Source organism: Acomys minous, assembly GCF_964271855.1.
Source record: "Acomys minous genome assembly, chromosome: 13".
NCBI classification, from domain to species: Eukaryota; Metazoa; Chordata; class Mammalia; order Rodentia; family Muridae; genus Acomys; species Acomys minous.
Window position 1 is genome coordinate 19,811,988 of NC_140495.1, and position 20,056 is coordinate 19,832,043.

Below are 20,056 nucleotides of genomic sequence, written 5' to 3' on the forward strand. Positions count from 1 at the left end.
ACATGAGAGAAGGAGATTCCCAGGAGCTGCTAAGGAGGACAAGGAAAAATGGGAACCACCCTGTGGTTATCTGGAACATACCGACAGGGGAGCCAACCTGGTCCTAGAGCAAAGCCACCCCCCAGGAGATGAGTTCTCCTGCCTGGCATCTCTCCATGGATGAAAGAGTTTATATCTCTCTTGATGGTCCAGTCTTGAAAGCATGGTGGAGCATGGTCCTTGAGTGTGGTCCAGGGACCAGCATCATCAGCATCATCAGCACCATCTGGGAATCTGTTGGAAATAAAATACCTTTGGGATCTTCTTAGTCCTATCAGGTCAAACACTCCCTGGCTGAAGCAAGAAGCCTGTTTTGGGTTTAATGAACACTAAGATTTAAAAATCCACTGTGACAGCTGGGCAGTGGTGGCACACACATTTAAACCCAGCACTCAGAAGGCAGAGGCAGGTGGATGTCTGTGAGTTTGAGGCCAGCATGGTCTACAGAGAGAGCTCCGGGGACAGCCAGGGCTACACAGAGAAATCCTGTCTCAAAAAACCCAAAACAAACAAACAAACAAACAAACGTACTGTGACATGGAGCCTAGGTTGAACTTTGAGGCTTACTCAGATCTATAGAGCTGAAGGTTTGGCCCAGCACAGCACACAAAGCCTCAATGGACTTTGTTCCTGTTGAGCACAAGGCCCCAAGGCCATGTGTCATAAAGTTAGTGTTGTCAAATCCCTGTTCACCTGCAGCATCCCACCCTAATCTCCCTGTGAGACAAGACCCTGAGGCTTCCTACTTTCTATACTCACGGTGAAGATGTCTTCTCTGGATTGTGTCTTCATATACTCAAAACCAAGGGCTAACTTTTCGTCAGCCATGTATTCCAGTCTCATCATTTATGGTCAGAAACAACATGCCTGCTTCAAGAGAAGTTGAAATTCCCTGGAGCTGCAGTCACATGCAAATGTAGTTCAACAAGGATGGTTAGAAGGCAGTTCAGACACATGCTGGCTGTGATAGGGAACAGTCAGTCTGAGCACAGATGGAGAGGTCCCTGCATTTAATCAAGTGTATGAGTTATTTTCCTTGTTGCTATGGCAAAAGCATCCTAAGGGAGGAAGGGTTTATCTTAGCTTACAGTTGTAGGGGATACAGTCCTGCACGGCGGCAGGAGCAGGAGGCTGGCTGGTCTTGTTGCATCAGCATCTCAGGAAGCAGTGAGAAGTGAATGTCAGGGCTTGGACAGCTTTCTCCTTTTTGTGGGGCCCAGGGAATGGCACCTGTTTTCCCACCTCAATTAACCCAATTGAGATCACACCTTACTAACATGCCCAGAGATTTATGTCTAAGGTTGTTCTGGATTATGCCAAGTCAACAGCCAACATAAACCATCCCTCTAAGTCTCTGTCTTTGTCTCTCTCTTATCTTTCTGTGTGTCTCTACTATCTCTACTCGCTTTTTTGGTCATGGTCTTTTGTTGCAGCAATAAAACCCTAACTAAGACAGGGAGGAAAAGGTTTATTCAGCTCATATTTCCACAGTGCTATTCATCACCAAAGAAAGTCAAGACAGAAACTCAAGCAGGGCTGGAAGCTGGAGGCAGGAGCTGATACAGAGGCCATGGAAGATGCTGCTTGCTGGCTTGCTCCTCAGGGTTTGCTCAGTCTGCTTTCTTATAGAACCCAGGACCACCAGTCCAAGGGATAACACCACCCACACTAGGCTGGGCCCTCCCCCTATTAATCACTAATTGAGAAAATGCCCTACAGCTGGATCTTAATGGATGCATTTCTTCAACTGAGGCTCCTTCCTCTCTGATGACTCCAGCTTGTGTCAAGTTGACACAAAACCAGCCAGTACAATTGGCTATGACGTGTCCACACACCATCCAAGAGATGGAACAGAACGGACAATGGAGAAACCAAGTTTACATTCTTATCCACATAGAGATGCCATTAAATGTTCCATGGAAGGAACACTCCCACTCCTGTCTGCTCTCCTTCTAACAGTAAGGAGCTTGTGTCTTGGTGTCTCCACTGCAAGGTTATTACGTTGTGGCCGTGGTTAAGAAATCAGATGTTGGCATCACCTGGAACTCTCTGCAAGGCAAGAAGTCCTGCCACACAGCAGTTGGCACTTCGGCAGGCTGGAATGTCCCCATGGGCTTAATATACAACCAAACCGGGTCTTGCAACTTCGGTAAGTGTGCTCTGAAGGGGATGTGGTGCCCTCCTTGGGCTTTTTCCTGAGTTGTGTGGGGGGGGGATATTCAGTCAATGGATGAAAAGGAATGTCCTAAATGGATATTTGGTTCAAGAGCTTGACAGAAAAAAGGTAAGCCACGCCCCTCCCTATGTAGCTCCTCCCCCTTGTCCACACCCACTTACTAGGATTTTGTTGTTGTTCTTGTTTGTTTTGTTTTTTGAGACAGGGTTTCCTTGGCTGTCCTGGACGCACTTTGTAGACCAGGCTGGCCTCAAATTCATGGAGATTCACCTGCCTCTGCCTCCTGAATGCTGGGATTAAAGGTGTGCGCCATCACACCCTGCCTCACCCACTTGCTTTTGATGGGCCTACAGATAATTCTGATAGTACCGATAATACAGGTAATGTTTTAAAACAACACTCCCCTTACTCCAGGGGTAGAGAACACTAGCTGCACAGTAATATCCCCTGGGGTCTGGGCCTTGCCCCTCCCTACTCTCTTCTCTTGACGATCTATTCCAATGGCCTCCATTAAGTTTTTTATGCTACATCTGGACCTCATTCCCACACAGGCCTTTTCAGGTGCCAGGTCCCTGTCTGTAGGCTTCTCTCTCACTATATGGTCATAGGCTATCAAGTCTCATCTTGGTAGCCTGCTATATTCTTTATTTGAGTGCCATCAGGCCTTCCCACCAAGGAGAGGTGGTCAAATATGGAGGACCAGAGTTCATGTTAAAGTCAGTCCTCACTCTCCACATAACTGTGGAACATGTCCTGTCCATTGGGAAGATCAGAGTAGGGGTTCGATGTTTACTATTGCATTGTCCTTGGTTAGTGCAATAGTTTGAGCAGACCCCCCTGGGCCCCGATCCACCCATTACGATGTTCTTCTTGTAGGTTTCTAGGACCCTCTGGGTCCCTCTATTTCCCCATCTCCTATATTTCTCTTACCTAGAGTCTCAGTAGGATGTTCTCACATCTATTCCAATCTCCTGGTAAATGAAGACTTTCTCCATCTTACCATTATTGTTCGAGTAAGGGTCCCTCCATCTAGCCCTGGAATTCGCCATCTAGACCAAACTACAAATTTACAGAGATGCAACTGCCTCTGCCTCCTGAGTCCTGGAAGTAAGAGCCTTCATTTTATTTTTTTGAGACAGTGTCTCTCACTGAACCTGGAGCTCACCAGTTTGACTAGGCTGGCAGGCCAGTGAGCTGCAGAGATCCACCTGTCTCCACCCCTTACAGCACTGGAATTACAGACTTATGCCACTGCATCCAGCTTTTATATCGGTGCCGGGGATCTGAACTCTGGTCCTCTTGCTTGCATGGCAGGTACTTTGCTGACCGAGCCATCTCCTCGGCCCCTTAATAATGTTGCCAAATAACCAGCTGCTGCTTGTGTTACAGGCAGTCTTAGGGACAAACCCTGAGGCTTTCCTGCAACAACAGGGAGAGCTGACTCTGGTTTTCTTTCTTTGCAGATGTGTTCTTCAGTCGCAGCTGTGCCCCAGGGTCTAACCCTGACTCCCACCTCTGTGCTCTGTGTGCCGGTGGTAACAGCCCAGCCCACATGTGTGCTGCCAACAGCCACGAGGGATATTATGGCTCCAGTGGAGCTCTCAGGTTAGCGTCTGTCTATTTCTTTCACTGCATTGACCCCCTCATCTCCTCGTCCTTTCATCATCCTGCTATCTGTGTGTGGAGCTGGAACTGGCTAACAGTTACTGCAATCCCAGTGGTTCTGCAGGCTGATATTCAGCCAGGTTTTCTAGAGAGTGGTCCCTCAGCCCAGCTTCCTGAAGGTACTTCAGGGACCCTGACAGGGCAAGATTGACAGTACAGCGTCTGCTTTCCCCTCTTTTCTTCTGTGTGACTGTAGACAAGGCATGAGCTCTGTTAAACCTCAGCCATCAATCACAGCAGAAACCCAAACACTTGCTTCCTAACCTCAGTTCATGAGTATCTTTTACAATAGATCTTCTAGGCTCTTCCATCCATTCATCCATCCATCCATCCATCCAGGCAAAAGAAGTACAGAGCCCTGAGTGCCAAGTGCTGTTCTGGGCAGAGGCATTACAGCCAGCACCAATATACATGGTCCTGTCCACCCAGTGGAAGAGCAAGACAGTAAACACCAACTAAGCAAGATTCTTCTCAACTGTATATATTGTAGAGGGACCAAGGGGAGGCATGTGTTACAGAGTTTTCCATCCTCAGAACAAAAACATCTGAGACAATCAGCTTCTCAGGAAAAAAGGTTCATTTTGGCTCATGGTCTTAGAGGTTCTAGTCCATGATCTAAAAGAACCAATGCCACTGGGGTCCAGCCATCCCTTTCAAAGACATGCCTCAGTGACCTAAAGATAGATTTCTCACAAGCATCCTTCCTTCTCCTCCTCCCACTCTTCCCCTTCCTCTTCTTCCTCCTCCCACTCTTCCTCTTCTTCCTCTTCTTCCTCTTTCTCCTCCTCTTCCTCTTTTCCCTCCTCCTCCTCCTCTTCTTCTTCTTGGTTTTTCAAGACAGGGATTTTCTGTGTAATAGCCATGGCTGTCCCGGAACTCTCTTTGTAGACCAGGCTGGCCTTGAACTCACAGAGATCCACCTGCTTTGCCTCCTGTGTGCTGGGATTAACTGTGTGCACCACCACGCCCGGCTCAGAACCAAACCTTTAAAAGTCATGTGCCTTTGGAAGATGTTCAGGATCCTAACACAGCAGGGAGTGATGTGGCAGTGGCCAGGGCGGGGAGCAGTTCTAGAAAAGGTTCACTGGGAAGACCTTAGCGATCAGGAGAGCTGAGAACTAAATAACGAGAAGAAATCATCTCGAGAGAATCTGGATCAAGAACAATCCATAACTGAGTCAGCGAGGTTGGGGGGATGGATGGCACAAACCACACTGTGGTAAGGTCAGCGATAAGGGTTTGTGGGCTGAAGTGTGGAGAAGGCATGGTCTGCTTTGTGACCTGCTGGGTCAGCATGTGATGGCCATGCCTGTTCAATCTGTGGACCTGGCTGAGCAGGCAGACTGAGTGTTAAGTATGATGGTCCATGAAGGACATGTTCAGATTGGGGTACATGTGTGTGTCCTCAATGAGTAGAAGCTGTGTAGGCAGCATGTGTTGTTCTAGAAGACTCTCCTGCCTCCATACATGCCAAGTGACTTCATCCTGCCCTCCAAATTTTCACCTCTCTTATCAGTCATGCATTAGTGACAATATCTGATAAAGTTCAATGTAAGCTAAACTAGATTAATTTTTTTATATCATAAAGGCATTTTGGTATTAGGCTTGGCCCAACTTCAATACTTTTTCAAGACATTTTTATTTGCTTATTAATTTGTGTATTTGTGAGTGCGTACATATGCTCCAATATTTCTATCTATCTATCTATCTATCTATCTATCTATCTATCTATCTATCCATTCGTTTGTTAGTCTGTCTATTTGTATTGGGGGGGAGGGTAAGGGAGACTCATGCACAATAGTGCAGATGTGGAGGTCAGAAGACAACTTGAGGCAGTTGGTTCTCCCTTTCCACCAGGCGGGCTCTAGAGATCAATGTCAGATTGTCAAGTTTGGTGGGTGAGCCATTTATTTACTTAAGTATTTATGTATTGATTTATTTAATGAAGACAGAACCTCACTATGTAGCCCAGACTGGCCTTAAATGTGAGGTTCTTCGGTCTCAGCCTCTCAAATGCTGGGCTACAGATGTCACCACAGGCACACATTTTCCCGTGGGATTAACGGTGAGCTGTGTCTGGGGAAGCACTCTCACTGTTGTCAGTACTGAGCCAGCATTCGAGTGTGGTGGAACTCCACACTGCCTGCAGTGTCTCGTGGTGTGATAGATACTACACGACGTGGTCCCGTGGGTCTAAGCAGAGCGCTGCCCCTTAGATCTCTCTGTTAGTGGGAGAACACAAGCAGCCCATCTGGGGGAAGTGGTGAGGCTTTTTAAAGAGGACCTGAATGGTGCTTTCCAAAGTGCCACTCAAGGAGCAATTCTGTCTTTCCATCGCCTTCCTCCTCTAAGCCCTAACACCCGGGGGCCCTGTAGGTGCTACAGTTGCTTGTGTGTGGGTGCTGGGGGCCCAGGAAGGGGTGTGACTCCCCCTTGGTGGCTCCCTCTCACTCCTGTTGATTCTCTTTGATGACCTGGCCCTTGTTATGCAGGTGTCTGGTTGAGAAGGGGGACGTGGCCTTCTTGAAGCACCCCGTAGTTCTCCAGAACACTGATGGTAGGTGCCTGCACTGCACTTTCCTTTCCTTGGAAAATCTGCATTTCCCTCGCACAGTGGCTCCCCAAGAGGCAACTGTGGAAGTTAAATAACTAAACCTAGCAGACTCCAGTGACTGGGATCCTAGAATTTCTAATAGGGATCCAATCTGTTTAGATTTTATGGTGCTAATTATCACCCTGGCCTTGACCCCAGCTGACAAAACACAGACGCCATGGGCTATGTGAGCATGCCTGACTCCCTGATTGACATGAATTCTTTTTTTTTTAACCCATGTTTTGATTTTTTTTTAAACAGCATATGTGTTAGATACCATCATGATCTTTTAAAAATTTTATTTTTAAAAATGTATTTATTTATTCACTTTACATCCCGATGCATCCCCTCCCTCCTCTTCTCCCAGTCCCACCCCTCTCTTCCTCCCTTTCCCCTTCTCTTTCTCCTCAGACAAGGGGAGTATACACACACACACACACACACACACACACACACACACACACACACACACCCTCCTGGCCTCACCAACTCACCCTGGCACATCCAGTCACATCAGGACTAAGCACATCCTCTTTCACTGAGGCCAGACAAGGCAAATTAAAGGTTTTTTTTGACACCTACCCATTTTTAAACATATCTTATCTGTCTCTATGGCTTGCATTTCCCCCCTCTTAACATTTATTTATTTGTTTGTTTATATGTGTGTGCTTTTGTGAGTTTATGTGCACCACACGTGTGCAAGAACCCAAAGAGACAGAGGGCATTAGGAACCCCAGACCTGGAGCTGCCTGACGTGAGTTCTAGGAACTGGCCTTGGGTCCTTGGAAAAGCAGTGTGCTCTTGACCCCTTAGCTATCTCTCCAGCCCCCAAGTGCACAGTTTAATGTTGCTGTTGTTTTGTTTGTTGTTTGTTTTGTTTTGTTTTGGAGACAGGGTTTCTCTGTGTAGCCTTGGCTGTCTTGGAACTCACTCTGTAGATCAGGTTGGCCTCAAGCTCAGAGTTCCACCTGCCTATGCCTCCCAAGTGCTGAGATTAAAAGTGAGCACCACCACTGCCTAGCAACAGTCTTAATTTTAACATTCTCTAATTTATTGAATTTTTCCTTTTTGGTTAATAATCTCAGAACTGTAATTTTGATTTTTTAAAAAAATTCAGTTCTGGAGAATTTAACCGAGGGTCTTGAGCATGCTAGGCAAATGCTATACCACTGAGCTACGGCCCCAACATTTTATTTGTTTATTGGTTGATTGCTTTTAAATTTTATATGTATGTTTTACCTGCATATGTATGTCATAGACATATTTATATTTCTATACCACATGCATGCCTGTTGCCTGTAGAGGACAAAAGAGAGCATCAGATCCCCTGAGTTGGAGTTGCAGACAGTTGTGAGCTGCCATGTCAGTACTGACTCAAACCCAGGTTCTCTGGTCCTTAACCTCTGAGCCATCTCTCTAACCGATTTACTTGTTTAAATCTACATTTACTTGTTATGTGTTTGTTCCAAGGTCAGAGAACAACTTCCTGGAGTCAGTTCTCTCCCTCTGCTATGTAGGCCTCAAAGACTGAACTCAGGGCCTTAGACTTGGCAGCAATTCACTTTTTGCCCCACCCCCCTCCACCAAGCTATCTCACTGGCCCCAGGCATTATTTTTTTTAAGTTTTAAAAAAATGTCTTGCTGCACATTCCAGGCTAATCTCAAACTTGCAGTCCTCCTGCCTAAGCCTCCTAACTTACTAGCATAGTGGCCTGTACCAGCCTTTTGTCAAGCCTTGTGATTTGCCACCTTGACTACTAAGAAGAACACGTTGGGTAAAGTCACATAAACCATGGCTCTGCTTCCCACCCCCAATTCCAGATCTCTGGTTGTGAGTTTGTCTTTAGTTGTGTGACTCTGGGCAAGTCCTGTCTGAGCCATGTTTCACACACACACACACACACGCACACGCACACGCACACACACACGCACAAACACACATGCACATCCTTCATGCACTATCTTGCTGAATAACCCTGCTCAGCCTGGATGATGAGCGGCATTCTAGGCCAGCAAAGCCAGGCCTAATGCTGATGTTTCCCTGTTCAGGCTTGTTAATACCCTGGCACACTGCCTTACTTATTTATTATTTTTATTTGATGAGCATTGGTGTGAAGGTGTCAGAACTCCTGAAGCTGGAGTTACGGACAGCAGTGAGCTGCCGTGTAGGTGCCTGAAATTGAACCCGGGTCCTCTGGAAGAGCAGCTAGTGCTCTAAACTGCTGAGCCATCTCTCCAGCAACGCCTTGGGACTACTTTAAGAAATGTTTGCCTTGAGATGGGCATAGTGGTATATGCCTTTAGTCCAAGCACTCAGGAGGTAGATGCAGAGGTAGGCGAATCTCTGTGAGTTCGAGGCCAGCCTGGTCTACAGAGAAAGTTCCAGGACAGCCAAGATTACATAGAGAAACCCTGCCTCAAAGAAACAAACAAACAAACAAACAAACAAAGAAATATTTACCTCAACGGAACTAATGGAGAACTAAAGAAGGTTATGAGTTTGTGAATTTCTCTCTTCTATTCATTTTATTTCTCCGTAGCGTGGCATTGCCAGGCACTGGAGGCCAATCTCATTCCCTGTGAGGGCACCTGGACCAATGCTCTAAGCTGTGGCTGATCCGTCATTCTCTCCCTAGGAAAGAACCCCGCGGTTTGGGCTAAGGGTCTGAAACACGAAGACTTTGAGCTGCTGTGCCTCGATGGCACCAGGAAGCCTGTGACCGAAGCTCAGAACTGCCACCTGGCCAGAGTGCCAAACCACGCTGTGTTCTCCAGGGAAGATAAGGCTGACTTTGTTCGCAGAATAATTGTCAACCAACAGGTATGGGCACAAGTACCTACGTCTGTGTCTCAGCACCCACTTCCCCGAGCTGCACTGACTCCCATGTGCCCGTGCACCCAGCTTAGCTTATGCTCAGAGGGCCCTGGGCCTCCCAGTCCTGGTGCCCACATGTTCTCCACCCTAAGGTTCAGAGCATTGAATAAACACACCGGATCTTTTGGAACTGCTGAATTCTCCAAAAGAATCAATCCCTTCTCTCTTCATCTGGTGCAATAACTAAGGGAGTTGTTGGCCCAGTGCCTAAGTGTAGGAAAGGCAGACTGGGTCCATCTGAATTTGTCACCTTAACCTGGATAAGTTGGCTGGGTGCCATCTGGGCTTCCTGAAAGTTAAGGAGCCAACTGTCCAGGAAGTTTATGACCTTACTGGAAGGCAACAGGAGCTGATCTTATGGCGTAGCAGATGCCTACCCAAATGATCTGAAGGAAGACCTATAATATCCTATGCCTATTGCAATAGACACCCCATTCTTGAAGGTTCCTCAAAGAAGAAACCTATATTTTATCATATAATCACTTTCATATCCGTGTTTTTTTTTAAATGGTGGCCTGGTGTTCCAGTTTTCTTCTCTTTGCTTTGCTAAAACACTAAGCAAAAGAAACTTAGCCACAGAAAGGGTTTATTTGGCTTATAGGTTATAGTCTATTATTGGGGGAGCCGCGTGAGAGCTCAAGATAGGAAACTGGAGGCAGGAACTAAAGCAGAGACCATGGAGGAACACCACTTACTGTCTCGCTCCAGGCTCACATTTAGCTACCTTTCTTGTATAGTCCCAGCCTATCTGTGGAGGGATGGTACCATCCACGGTGGGCTGGGCCCTCCTATATCCACTATTAAGAAAATGCCCTGGAGGGGAGTAGGGGGAAAGTGGGAGGGAGGAATGGGAGGATACAAGGGACAGGATAACAATTGAGATGTAATATGAATAAATTAATAAAATATTTTTAAAAAAGAAAAATAAAATGACCCATAGACATGCCCACAGGCCAATCCAACAGAGGCTTTAATTGACTGAAAAGCCCTTTTTCCAGGTGGGTAACACTGACAATCAAAAATAACCTTCACAGCTGGGCGTGGTGGTGCACGCCTTTAATCCCAGCACTCGGGAGGCAGAGGCAGGCGGAGCACTTTGAGTTTGAGGCCAGCCTGGTCTACCAAGCGAGTTCAGGACAGCCAAGGCTACACAGAGAGACCCTGTCTTGAAAAAAAAAAAACCAAAAACAAAAACAAACAAAAATAACCCTCCCACCTAAGAAAACCATTAAGATAAGTGAGCCTTACTGTGGACATCTCACATAAGACAAGCTGCCATGTTGGCAACTATGGAGATGAACTAAGGAAGAGAAGTAGGAAGCAGGTGTGAAACTGGTTGGAATTCAGAGAATAGAAGCAGCAAAGCAGCAAGAAAGAGCTCCAGGCGGCAGAGGACATGGGATCCAGACAGCTGGGGAAACACCTGGCACTGGCTGCCTAAATAGTGACATATGGCCCCTCTCTATTTACATTTCTTTACATACGTCACTGCACAGTGTGATGTGACTGTCTCTATTTACAAATGAGCAAACAGGTTGACTGAGCCCGGTGAGGAATTCTCTTCTAAGTTCACCTAGCAAGGAAAAGATAAAGCCAGGATTCTAAACCACAGACCGTGCTTTCTGGTACTACAGCATTTATCCTAAACTGTTGTGGGTGTCCTGGGGTTCCCGAGTAGACACCTCTATACCTCCCGACACCCTCAGTGACTGACTCTCTGTCCCGACCCAGGAGCTCTACGGAAGAAATGGATTTGAGTACATGATGTTCCAGCTGTTTGACTCCCCCTCCCCCGCTAAGGACCTGCTGTTCAGCGATGACACAGAGTGCTTGTCTAACCTTCAGAACCAAACGACATATAAAACCTTCCTAGGGCCACAGTATCTTGCCTTGATGGACAACTTTAGGCAGTGCTTGTCCTCTGGTAAGTAGAACCGACCACCAAGGAGAAATGACGGAAGGTTCGGCGTCCGTGTGTTTATAGTAAGAACTCAGGTGTGGCAAGTTCTCAGTGGATGCAGATGGGAGCATGGAGAAGTGGAAACTGTCTCCTTGCCTTGAAGAAAGAGTCAGAGCTACCACTGAGTCAATGCAACTAGACAGCAGCGAAAGACACAGTCTGTGCAGCGCTACCTTGTCTGCAGGAGACAAGACGTGTAGCAGAGCCTGAAGCCACTTGGGGAAGGAAGCTCTTCTCCTGTGTGTGTTTTCCCACTTTTGCTGGTCTAGTTGGAGCTTGGGAAATGACACAAGCTGTATATTCCACCCGCAAAGGGCTGATTTCTGATGGTTTTATGCAAAAGGCACAAATGTTAATAAAAACAAACACAGCACGGCTAGCCCTATAAGAGTCTTGGTATGCGTATTTTAGATGGCATGGCTGTCTCAGAAAGAAAGAAAATGAGGAAGTAAAATTAAAGCTGAGATAATAGGACTATTGGGAATATGCCTGACTTTTTGTAGCGTTGCATTGCATGCTAGAGATAACAAAAGCAAGGAGGAAGGAAAGTACAAGTGCCTATTGACAGACATCGCAGAACCGAGGGTGTCCATGAGGGTCTTAAACCACCTCCATTAACCACGGCTTACTTCTAAAAGACAAGGGGTTCCCAAGATACTTTCAAGAAGTTTGCTTTTAAGATCACAGAGAGTTGGGAGCAGAGAGGAGAGTGGCAAGCACTGGCGGGGCCTGACATTTTCTTTTGTGTTTTGCTTCACAGGACTGCTGGATGCCTGCACATTTCATAGACATTAAACCCCATTCAGCTGGGGTAACACAGGGACAGGAGGCCCAGCTGTCTCCATGAGGCCTTGTGCTGACATCTTGATAACTCAGTGCCATAATTGACCAAATAAAATAAAATAAAACGAGTAAAAAAACTTCCCAGGAAACATCACTGAATGTTCTCAGATTTGGGGGTGAGGGTAGGGGATAAGACTTTTGTATATTAAAATTGTGCCTCTGAGTTTAGTATCTACTAATATTATAGCTTACGAGCTGGTGCTATGGGTCAGTGAGTAAACGCACTAGCCTGGGTTTGAGCCCTGGGACCTACACTGTGGAAGGAAAAGAACGGACTCGCACAAGTTGTCCTCTGACCTTCACATGGACTTAGTAGCATGAGTGTGCCACCAAGTGTATACACACAGACAAATAAGTATAAGAAAAAAACAGCCTTTGGGAAATGGCCCAGTGGGTTAGCGCGTCCTTTGAAAGCATAAGAACCTGAGTTAGGACCCAGTATTTCTGTGGAAACTGACCGTGGCTGCGTGTACCCCTAGCTTCAACACCGGGAGCAGAGACAGGTGGAATGCGGGGGGTTGCTGGTAACTTGGCCCAGCTGAAACAATGAGCCTCAGGTTCATCAAAAGACCCCCCCCCCATCTCAAAAAATAAAGAGAAGAGTGATAGAAAAAGACACCTAGGATCAAACTGTAGGCTCCATATGCTCACACATGTGAGTGCACATGCATAACACACACAGATGTTAAAAATAAAAACAATGTACTTTTAAAAGAACTCCGTTAAGCCGGGAATAGTCGCACATGCCTGTAACCCCAGCACTCTGGGAGGCAGAGGCAGGTGGATCTCTGTGAGTTCGAGGCCAGCCTGGTCTACAATGTGAGTCTAGCTCGGCCAAGGCTACACAGGAAAACACTGTCTCAAACACAACAAAACAAAAAACAAAGAAACAAAAAAAGCCAAACAAAAAAACAAAACAAGACAAAACAAAAAAAAATCTGAGTATCTGCCTAGCTATAGTGCCTGAAACTTTTAATAAATACAAAGGTCTCTGTCGTTTTTCACAGCCAGGGCAGGCATAGAAAAGCCATACTATTACACAGGAGGATCTCTGGGAGCCACTGGCTGGCCAGGCTAGTTGAATCAGCGAGGTTCCATTTCAATGAGAGACCCTGTCTCAAAAACTAACGTGGAGAGCAACAGAAGACGACACGTGATGTTCACCTCCAGTCTCTTCATGCATGTGTATGTATGTATGTGTACAAGCACCCAAACACACACGTGTGCATCCATAAAAGCAGATTATGCTCTGACGTTTAAAATTAGTGTCAAAAGCGATCAAAATCTTAGCTAATGGTTTCTGAAAATACTAAAATTACCTCAAACATTGTATCTTAGTGCTTGTGCAGTCCACTTTCAGAAGGTGTAACGAGTTCCTTATCAGAGATTTCACTGTTGCTGGTTATTATCACGATGCCAGCTTGTGACAGCATGGGCGGAATTGGAGCTAAGGTAATATGTTGTTAAAAGTCAGATTTATTCAAGTGAGTGAAAAAGTGGCCAGGGCAGGATGTACCCTCCTCCCACAAACAACTAAAAATCAGGAAAAAAAAGTAAAGCATGAAACAGCTCTTTGTGGACATTGAATAATAAGAGGGAGGGGCCGGCATGCATGGAGGAAGGGGAACAGGGAGAGGAGGCAGTGACCTGGCCTTCTGCCAGTCGGAAGTTTCTAGAAACTGATAAAAATCTGAGGTCAACGTGACTGGAATGGAGTGCCAGAAAGGATGGGACTTTTCAGGGAAAGTCTCCAGGATCTACATTCCAGCATCCTTGATGTACCCGTCCCAGTGAAGACTGAAATCAAACCCCACGAGGCCAGGAAGAGGGCAACTGAGGGAGGCTTAAGCACCAAACAGTTCCCTGGGTCCATTGATTATTTGTGTTCCTAGCAAGCAGAGCAAAGAGCCCTAGCTCAACAGAGAGGCTCTCACTACGGGATGTGCCTCAGATGTAAAATGGCCGCAGATTGGACTAGGCAGACGGCTCCGCAGTTAAGAGTGCTTGCTGCTCTTGCAGAGGGCTTGGGTTCAGTTCCCAGAACCAACTTCAGGCAGCTTACAACCACCTCTCATTTTAGTACCAGAGGATCCAACACCCTCTAGCCTCTGCAGGTCCCTGCACACATGTGGTGACCATCTATGTACACACACATACATTAACAAATAAACATTTAAAATGGCCACTGGAGCTGGTGCTAGCCTCAGAGGATCCCACTGGTCTGGAGGCATCTTAACTACCCTCCGACACAAACTCTAACACCCGAGAGAGGACAGCAATGAGATCTAAACACTCCCCAGGGCAACTCACATAGTTGCACCTTAAAGACATCCTCTGCTATGCAAGAGAAGCGCCAAACTACTACAGAGTCAGGAGCAAAGTCAACCAGGAAAAAAAAAAATCACATTTAAGGACCACAGAGATGAGGGAGTTCAAACAATCAATTTTTTCAAAGATTTAATTTTTAAAAGTTTAAAAAGCCTGTGCCGTGTGTGTGAGTGGGTGTGGGTTTGCACATGTGAGTGCAGTGTCCACAGAGGTTAGGAGAAGAACACAGACATCCTGGCAGGCTAGTGGGTGCTGGGAACCAGAGTTGGGTTCTTTACAAGAGCTGCTCCCGATGAGCCGTTGCTCCAGCCGCCCCCCCCCCCTTTTTTTTTTTTTTTTTTTGGTTTTTTGAAACAGGCTTTCTATGTGTATTCTTAGCTGTCCTGGGCTCGCTTTGTAGACCAGGCTGGCCTCAAACTCACAGCGATCCGCCTGCTTCTGATAAAGAAAGGAGGGAGTCCATACCCGGTGCTAGAAATCTAGCCGATTACACAAGGCTAGCGAGGTCACCACGGATTGTAGAGGCAAATCTACTACAGCCGCTTTACCAGACCGGCATAGTTCCTAACTACAGTCTAACTAAGTCTCCGTGTACCGACATGTAGCTCCTACTCCTCATCGTAGAAGCTTCCTTTTGCCGCGGATAGAGACCATTACAGGGAGCCACAACTGGTCAACGTGAGAAGAACAAGTGGTTTTGGGGAGCCCATCCCCAGTTGATGCACTCACAGTGTAACCCTACACGGGAGGCTCGGGGAACCTTGAAGAGGGGGCAAAGGATGGGAAGAGCCAGAGGGCCAGCCGGTACTGTATCTCCGAGACTGTATCTTCTGCACGTATCTTTTATATCCGACAGGGAAGCCGTGCTCGTGAAATTTCAACATGTATGGCTGCCTAGGCAGGGCCTGAGCAAAGCCAACACCAGATGACATGTTAACATCGACGGTGGAAATCTCCTGGGACTCTACTTCTAGGTGAAGAGCTGTAGGTTATTAATGGCGGCCGAGAGACGGAGAATTGCTCTTCCAGAGAGATGTGTGCCGTAAGTGGCTGTCCAACACCAGCGATCAGCCCTAAACACGTACCTACGAGCAAGACTAAACGGACTCAGCTCTGTATTTATTCACACACATGTATGTCATTATATTAATTAAAGAGGCTGCGAGTTTGAGAAGGGTCAGGGATTGGAGGAGATTAGGGGGAGGAGGGAGAAGTCATGTAAATATAATAAAAACGTATAAATGTAAAAAACGTAATACAAATAAGTTTTTTTTTTTAATAAAAGAAATTTGTTTATCTCATCGCTTTGGAGGCTAGTTGTCCAGGAGCAGGCACCTTCATCAGCTGGGCTTTAGGTAAGGGACTTGTGCTGATCTCCAGACGAGCCCAGAGAGAGTTGTTATAAACACACCTGGGGATTTAAAGGAAACGTCGACTATAGCAGAGGGGGAAAAATGTGTAAGGTAAGAAAGAATCAGTGGTGTTGGAGAGATAGAGCAGCAGTCAAGCTGAAGGGAGACTGAGCTGTCAATCCCAGATCGCTCATACGCAACGAGTGTCACTCCAGCTCCGGGGGATCCAGTGCCCTCTTCTGGCCTTGGCATGCACCTGCACATACATGCGCTCACATACTCACACAGATACACACACACACACACACACACACACACACCACACAGGCATGCTCGTGTAACTACAGGCAAAAGTCTAGTGGTAACAAACTTTTTTTTTTCCAAATAACTTCTCTGTTTCAGGTAAGTTGTTGAGTTTTGCCCTAAAGTTCAAACTAATTTGTCATGTTCTCAGTGGCTATAGAATGCATAGTATCCAGTCTTGATACAAATGATGCTATTTCTCTCTTTGATCAGTCCAGCTAAAGTTGTTTTAATTTTATGCTGTACTACCAGGAACAGATTTTTGGTTACATAAATTGTTACTATTCTTTCTTTACATCCTTATGGTTTTTTTTTCTGTCTTATGTTTTGCTTTCTGCTTACCTTTCTTATGATCTGATTTTCTGATTTTTAAAATTTTTTATTTGTGCACATTAGTTATATGGGACAGAGGTTTTATGTTAATATTTTCACACATATATAATAAACTATGATTTTACCCACCACCTGTCACCCTCTTACCCTGTTTCCTCTTTTCCAGACTTCTTTTCTCTGATTGCTTCTACATTTGTGTCACTATTTTTTTTTCTGATAGATTCCATGCTTGAGAGGAAACAGTATTTACAGTTCTGAGCGTTGTTTGTCTCATTATGCATCACAATTTGCAGCTGCACCAATTTTCCTGCAAGTATCATGATTTCTTTCTTCTTTATAAAAATTCATTTTGTGAGCCAGGCGTAGTGGTGCACACCTTTAATCCCTGCACTCGGAAGGCAGAGGCAGGTGGATCGCTGTGAGTTTGAGGCCAGCCTGGTCTACAAAGCTAGTCCAGGACAGCCAAGGCTACACAGAGAAACTCTGGTTCAGAAAACAAAAAAACAACAAACAAACAAACAAACAAAAAAACCCCTTGTGTGTTTGTGTGTGTGTGTGTGTGTGTGTGTGTGTGTGTGTATGTCCATCCTTTATTTTCTTTATTCATCTGTTGCTGGTCTATGACTCGGTCACTTCCTTCCTCATTGAGGAGAAAAACGGCAATGGAGGCTTGTTAATCGAGTTTATGTAGGTGCTAACCTGAGAGGCTGGTATGTCTTGTTAAATTAAATATGCACAAAAATTAGGTAGTGCATAAAGACTTATCCATGGCTGGTGCATGCCTTTAATCCCAGCACTTGGGAGGCAGAGGCAAGCAGATCTCTGAGTTTGAGGCCGGACTGGTCTACAACAAGAGTCCAGGACAGGCAAGGCTTCACACAGAGAAACCCTGTCTCAAAAAACCATTAAAAAAAAATGTATCCATGACTTACGTTCCTGACAACTAAAAAGATAAGGCCATTCAATTGTAAAAACAAAGCAAAAACAAAACAAAACAAAAAAGAGTTGACACAAATGGCTTGTAAGCCTTGGAATTTGTATAGGTCAGAGGCTTAACTTGGACAAGCTGGGGAAGAAAGTGGACTTGGGCCCTCTCTTTCCATGGAGGGTAGGGACATCAAACAATGGCACACGCTGTGGGGACAACAGAGGGATCAGCGTTCTGTTTGGTTTGGCCCTGGGAACGCTGGACTCTGCTCGACTCTGCTCAGCTTATCTGGTTATCTGACGGTGAGTCCACCTGAAGGGCCCACGTCTTAACTTCTCTTGATGGAAAAAAAAATGAGAATTAAATTCTGAAAAAAACCTGGGGGCCGGGGGGAACATGAGTGGCACTTTCCAAGAACGAGACAAAGGGGACATCGCCGGACACCCGCCCAGTGTCCTTGTCCTACTGGGCAGCAGATCAGTTATATCCACTGCCTGGCCCCGGTGTAGTGGGTATTGCTACTCCTCCCTAGTGGATGAGAAGGAGACACATAAGGAAGGAGCTTAGTTGACTGTCTAACCTACGGGTCTTCACTTAGAGATGTGAGTGATCAAGTTCCTCTAGACTTTAGTGGTGCCTTTAGCAGGGAGAACCAGGATGTGACCTTCTCTGCTCCTCATCTTATCTTTCACACTGGGACCTCTTCTGCTTCTACCAAGGTGGCATTCGTGGAGGCCTTCTCCAAGTTAGGATCTGGGGCCAACTCATCTATTTGAGATTCTCCCTGAGATTTGAATCTCCTGGAGATTTGAAACTCCGGAACCTTTGCCTTCTGGCCTGCTTTATAGATCTCAGAAATCTCTGCCTTCCTTTCCAAGGCTGAAGCTTCCTACTTTTTCCCCTAGGTGAGGGGGTCCCTGGAATTAGGGATCGAAGCAAAATTTCTGTGACAGATGTTGCATTGTCACTGTTTTTGCATTTCCTCCCCAAACCTGCCATGCGGTGGGGACTTGTGGCCCTGAACTCTGACCTCGCCTATTCCTGGTTCTGTCCAGCTTGCAGTAAACAGCATGCCAGAGAGGGCCAGCATTCCTGCAGGCCCGCCTTCACTCAGGGACTTCACAGAGTCCACTCCATTCCAGGGTCAGTGGCCTCTCTAGGTGTTGGCTTTGGGGTTAGGTAGAGCTGGGCTGGGTTGAACATTGTACTGGAGGAATTGCTTAGCCGGGTGGTCCTGCTCACAGAATGCATGTCTCAGGCTTTCACAAGCAGCCCTGGCCGCTCCCAGTTCACTTCAGCGTGATGGGTGGGTGGATGGGAAGGAGGCCACAGCCTTGCTTCACTGGAGGGTTCTGAGAGTCTCTGCTTGGCTTTTCATTCTGAAGTGTAACCTCCGGGTTCTTCACAGTCCTCTGTTAAGAAAGAGAAGAAAATGATAGTCTTCCCGTCCCTCCCTCCTGTCCCTCCCTCCCATCCCCCTCACCCCCCCCCCCCCGCCGCGCCCCATCCCTCTTCTTCTCTAGTCTGTTCAGCTAGAAACAAACCAACAGCAACAACAGATCCTCTCTGTCCCTTCTTTTCTCCTTGAGTGACTGGGGCTGAAGAGCATCAAAGCCTGAGGCTGTGGAGGCATCTGGAGGAGAAGGCAATGATGATGGCAAGGGAGGATGAGGTGGGGGAGGGGGTGTGAGGGGGGAGGGGGTATGAGGGGGGAGGGGGGAGGGGATGTGAGGGGGGTAGGGGATGTGAGGGGGGTAGGAGGTGTGAGGGGGGTAGGGGGTGAAGCGGGGAAGAGGGTCTGGCTCCCCTAGGTAGGAAGGGGAGGGAGACAGCTAGAATGTAGGTTGTGGTTCAATTGCATTGAGCTCTCACTGCGATGATGGAGAGGAAAAAAACAAAAACAAAAACAAGAATATATGCTGTGGTTGCACTGGGACCAGTCAGTGTGAACTCAAGGTTGCCAGAAAGGAAGACAGAAAAAGTGAGAAAGCGCGCGCCATGCACATGCGCACGCAAACATGTACATGCATACACACACCTCTGTGCATCCTGGCTCAGTCTGCAAAAGCGTCTTGGTGTCCACGACTCCCCAACAGCAGGCTCCCAGAATGCACTTCTGAACACCGTTCTCTCCTACAAGGCTAAGCTTCCATGGAGTTTTTGGCTCCAGAAACACAAACCCCAGAGACAACGCAGAGAAAACCCAAGGCAAACTTGAATCATGGGGCTTTTCAGAGTGCACAGTCGCTCTAGGCATCGAGAGGATAATGCGGGCCAGTGAGATGGCTTGGTGAATAAAGGTGCTTGCCACTAACCCTGATGACCCAGGCTCAACCCCAGGAATGTTGTCTTAATTGAAAATCCCTGATCGTTCTATTTTACCAATAAAGACTCAGGAGCCAGATGCTATGGTGAAAACCCTAGCAGAGAAAGCACCCAGCTGACCTTCCTACTCAGCTCATGTCCCAATGGAGAAGGCTCAAAAACCTCACTAGCTCACCTGACAGCCCAAGAGGAAAAGACCAAAAAACCCAAGGCTAAAAGCTATCAAGCCCGAAAAGCCAAAGGCCAAGGAGCCAAGGAGCTCAAGAGCTAGAGAGCTAGAGAGCTAAGAGCCAAAAGAGCTAAAAGCCCAAGCCAAAGACCCCTTCTGCTTCTACA

At 46.8% G+C, this 20,056-nt stretch overlaps 1 protein-coding gene across 2 annotated transcripts in view; it reads left to right on the forward strand.

Moving 5' to 3' along the window:
• The window catches only part of LOC311581303 (inhibitor of carbonic anhydrase), a 47,327-nt gene extending 35,071 nt beyond the window's left edge, over window positions 1-12,256 (forward strand). For both annotated transcript variants that reach the window (XM_084753413.1, XM_084753412.1), the window contains exons 12-17: window positions 2,033-2,188; window positions 3,679-3,820; window positions 6,373-6,437; window positions 9,110-9,294; window positions 11,080-11,272; window positions 12,069-12,256. In XM_084753413.1, coding sequence (XP_084609539.1) covers window positions 2,033-2,188; window positions 3,679-3,820; window positions 6,373-6,437; window positions 9,110-9,294; window positions 11,080-11,272; window positions 12,069-12,103 — 776 coding nt within the window. In that variant the 3' untranslated portion in view covers window positions 12,104-12,256. The remainder of the gene's footprint in view (window positions 1-2,032; window positions 2,189-3,678; window positions 3,821-6,372; window positions 6,438-9,109; window positions 9,295-11,079; window positions 11,273-12,068) is intronic.
• Window positions 12,257-20,056: the final 7,800 nt, after the last annotated feature.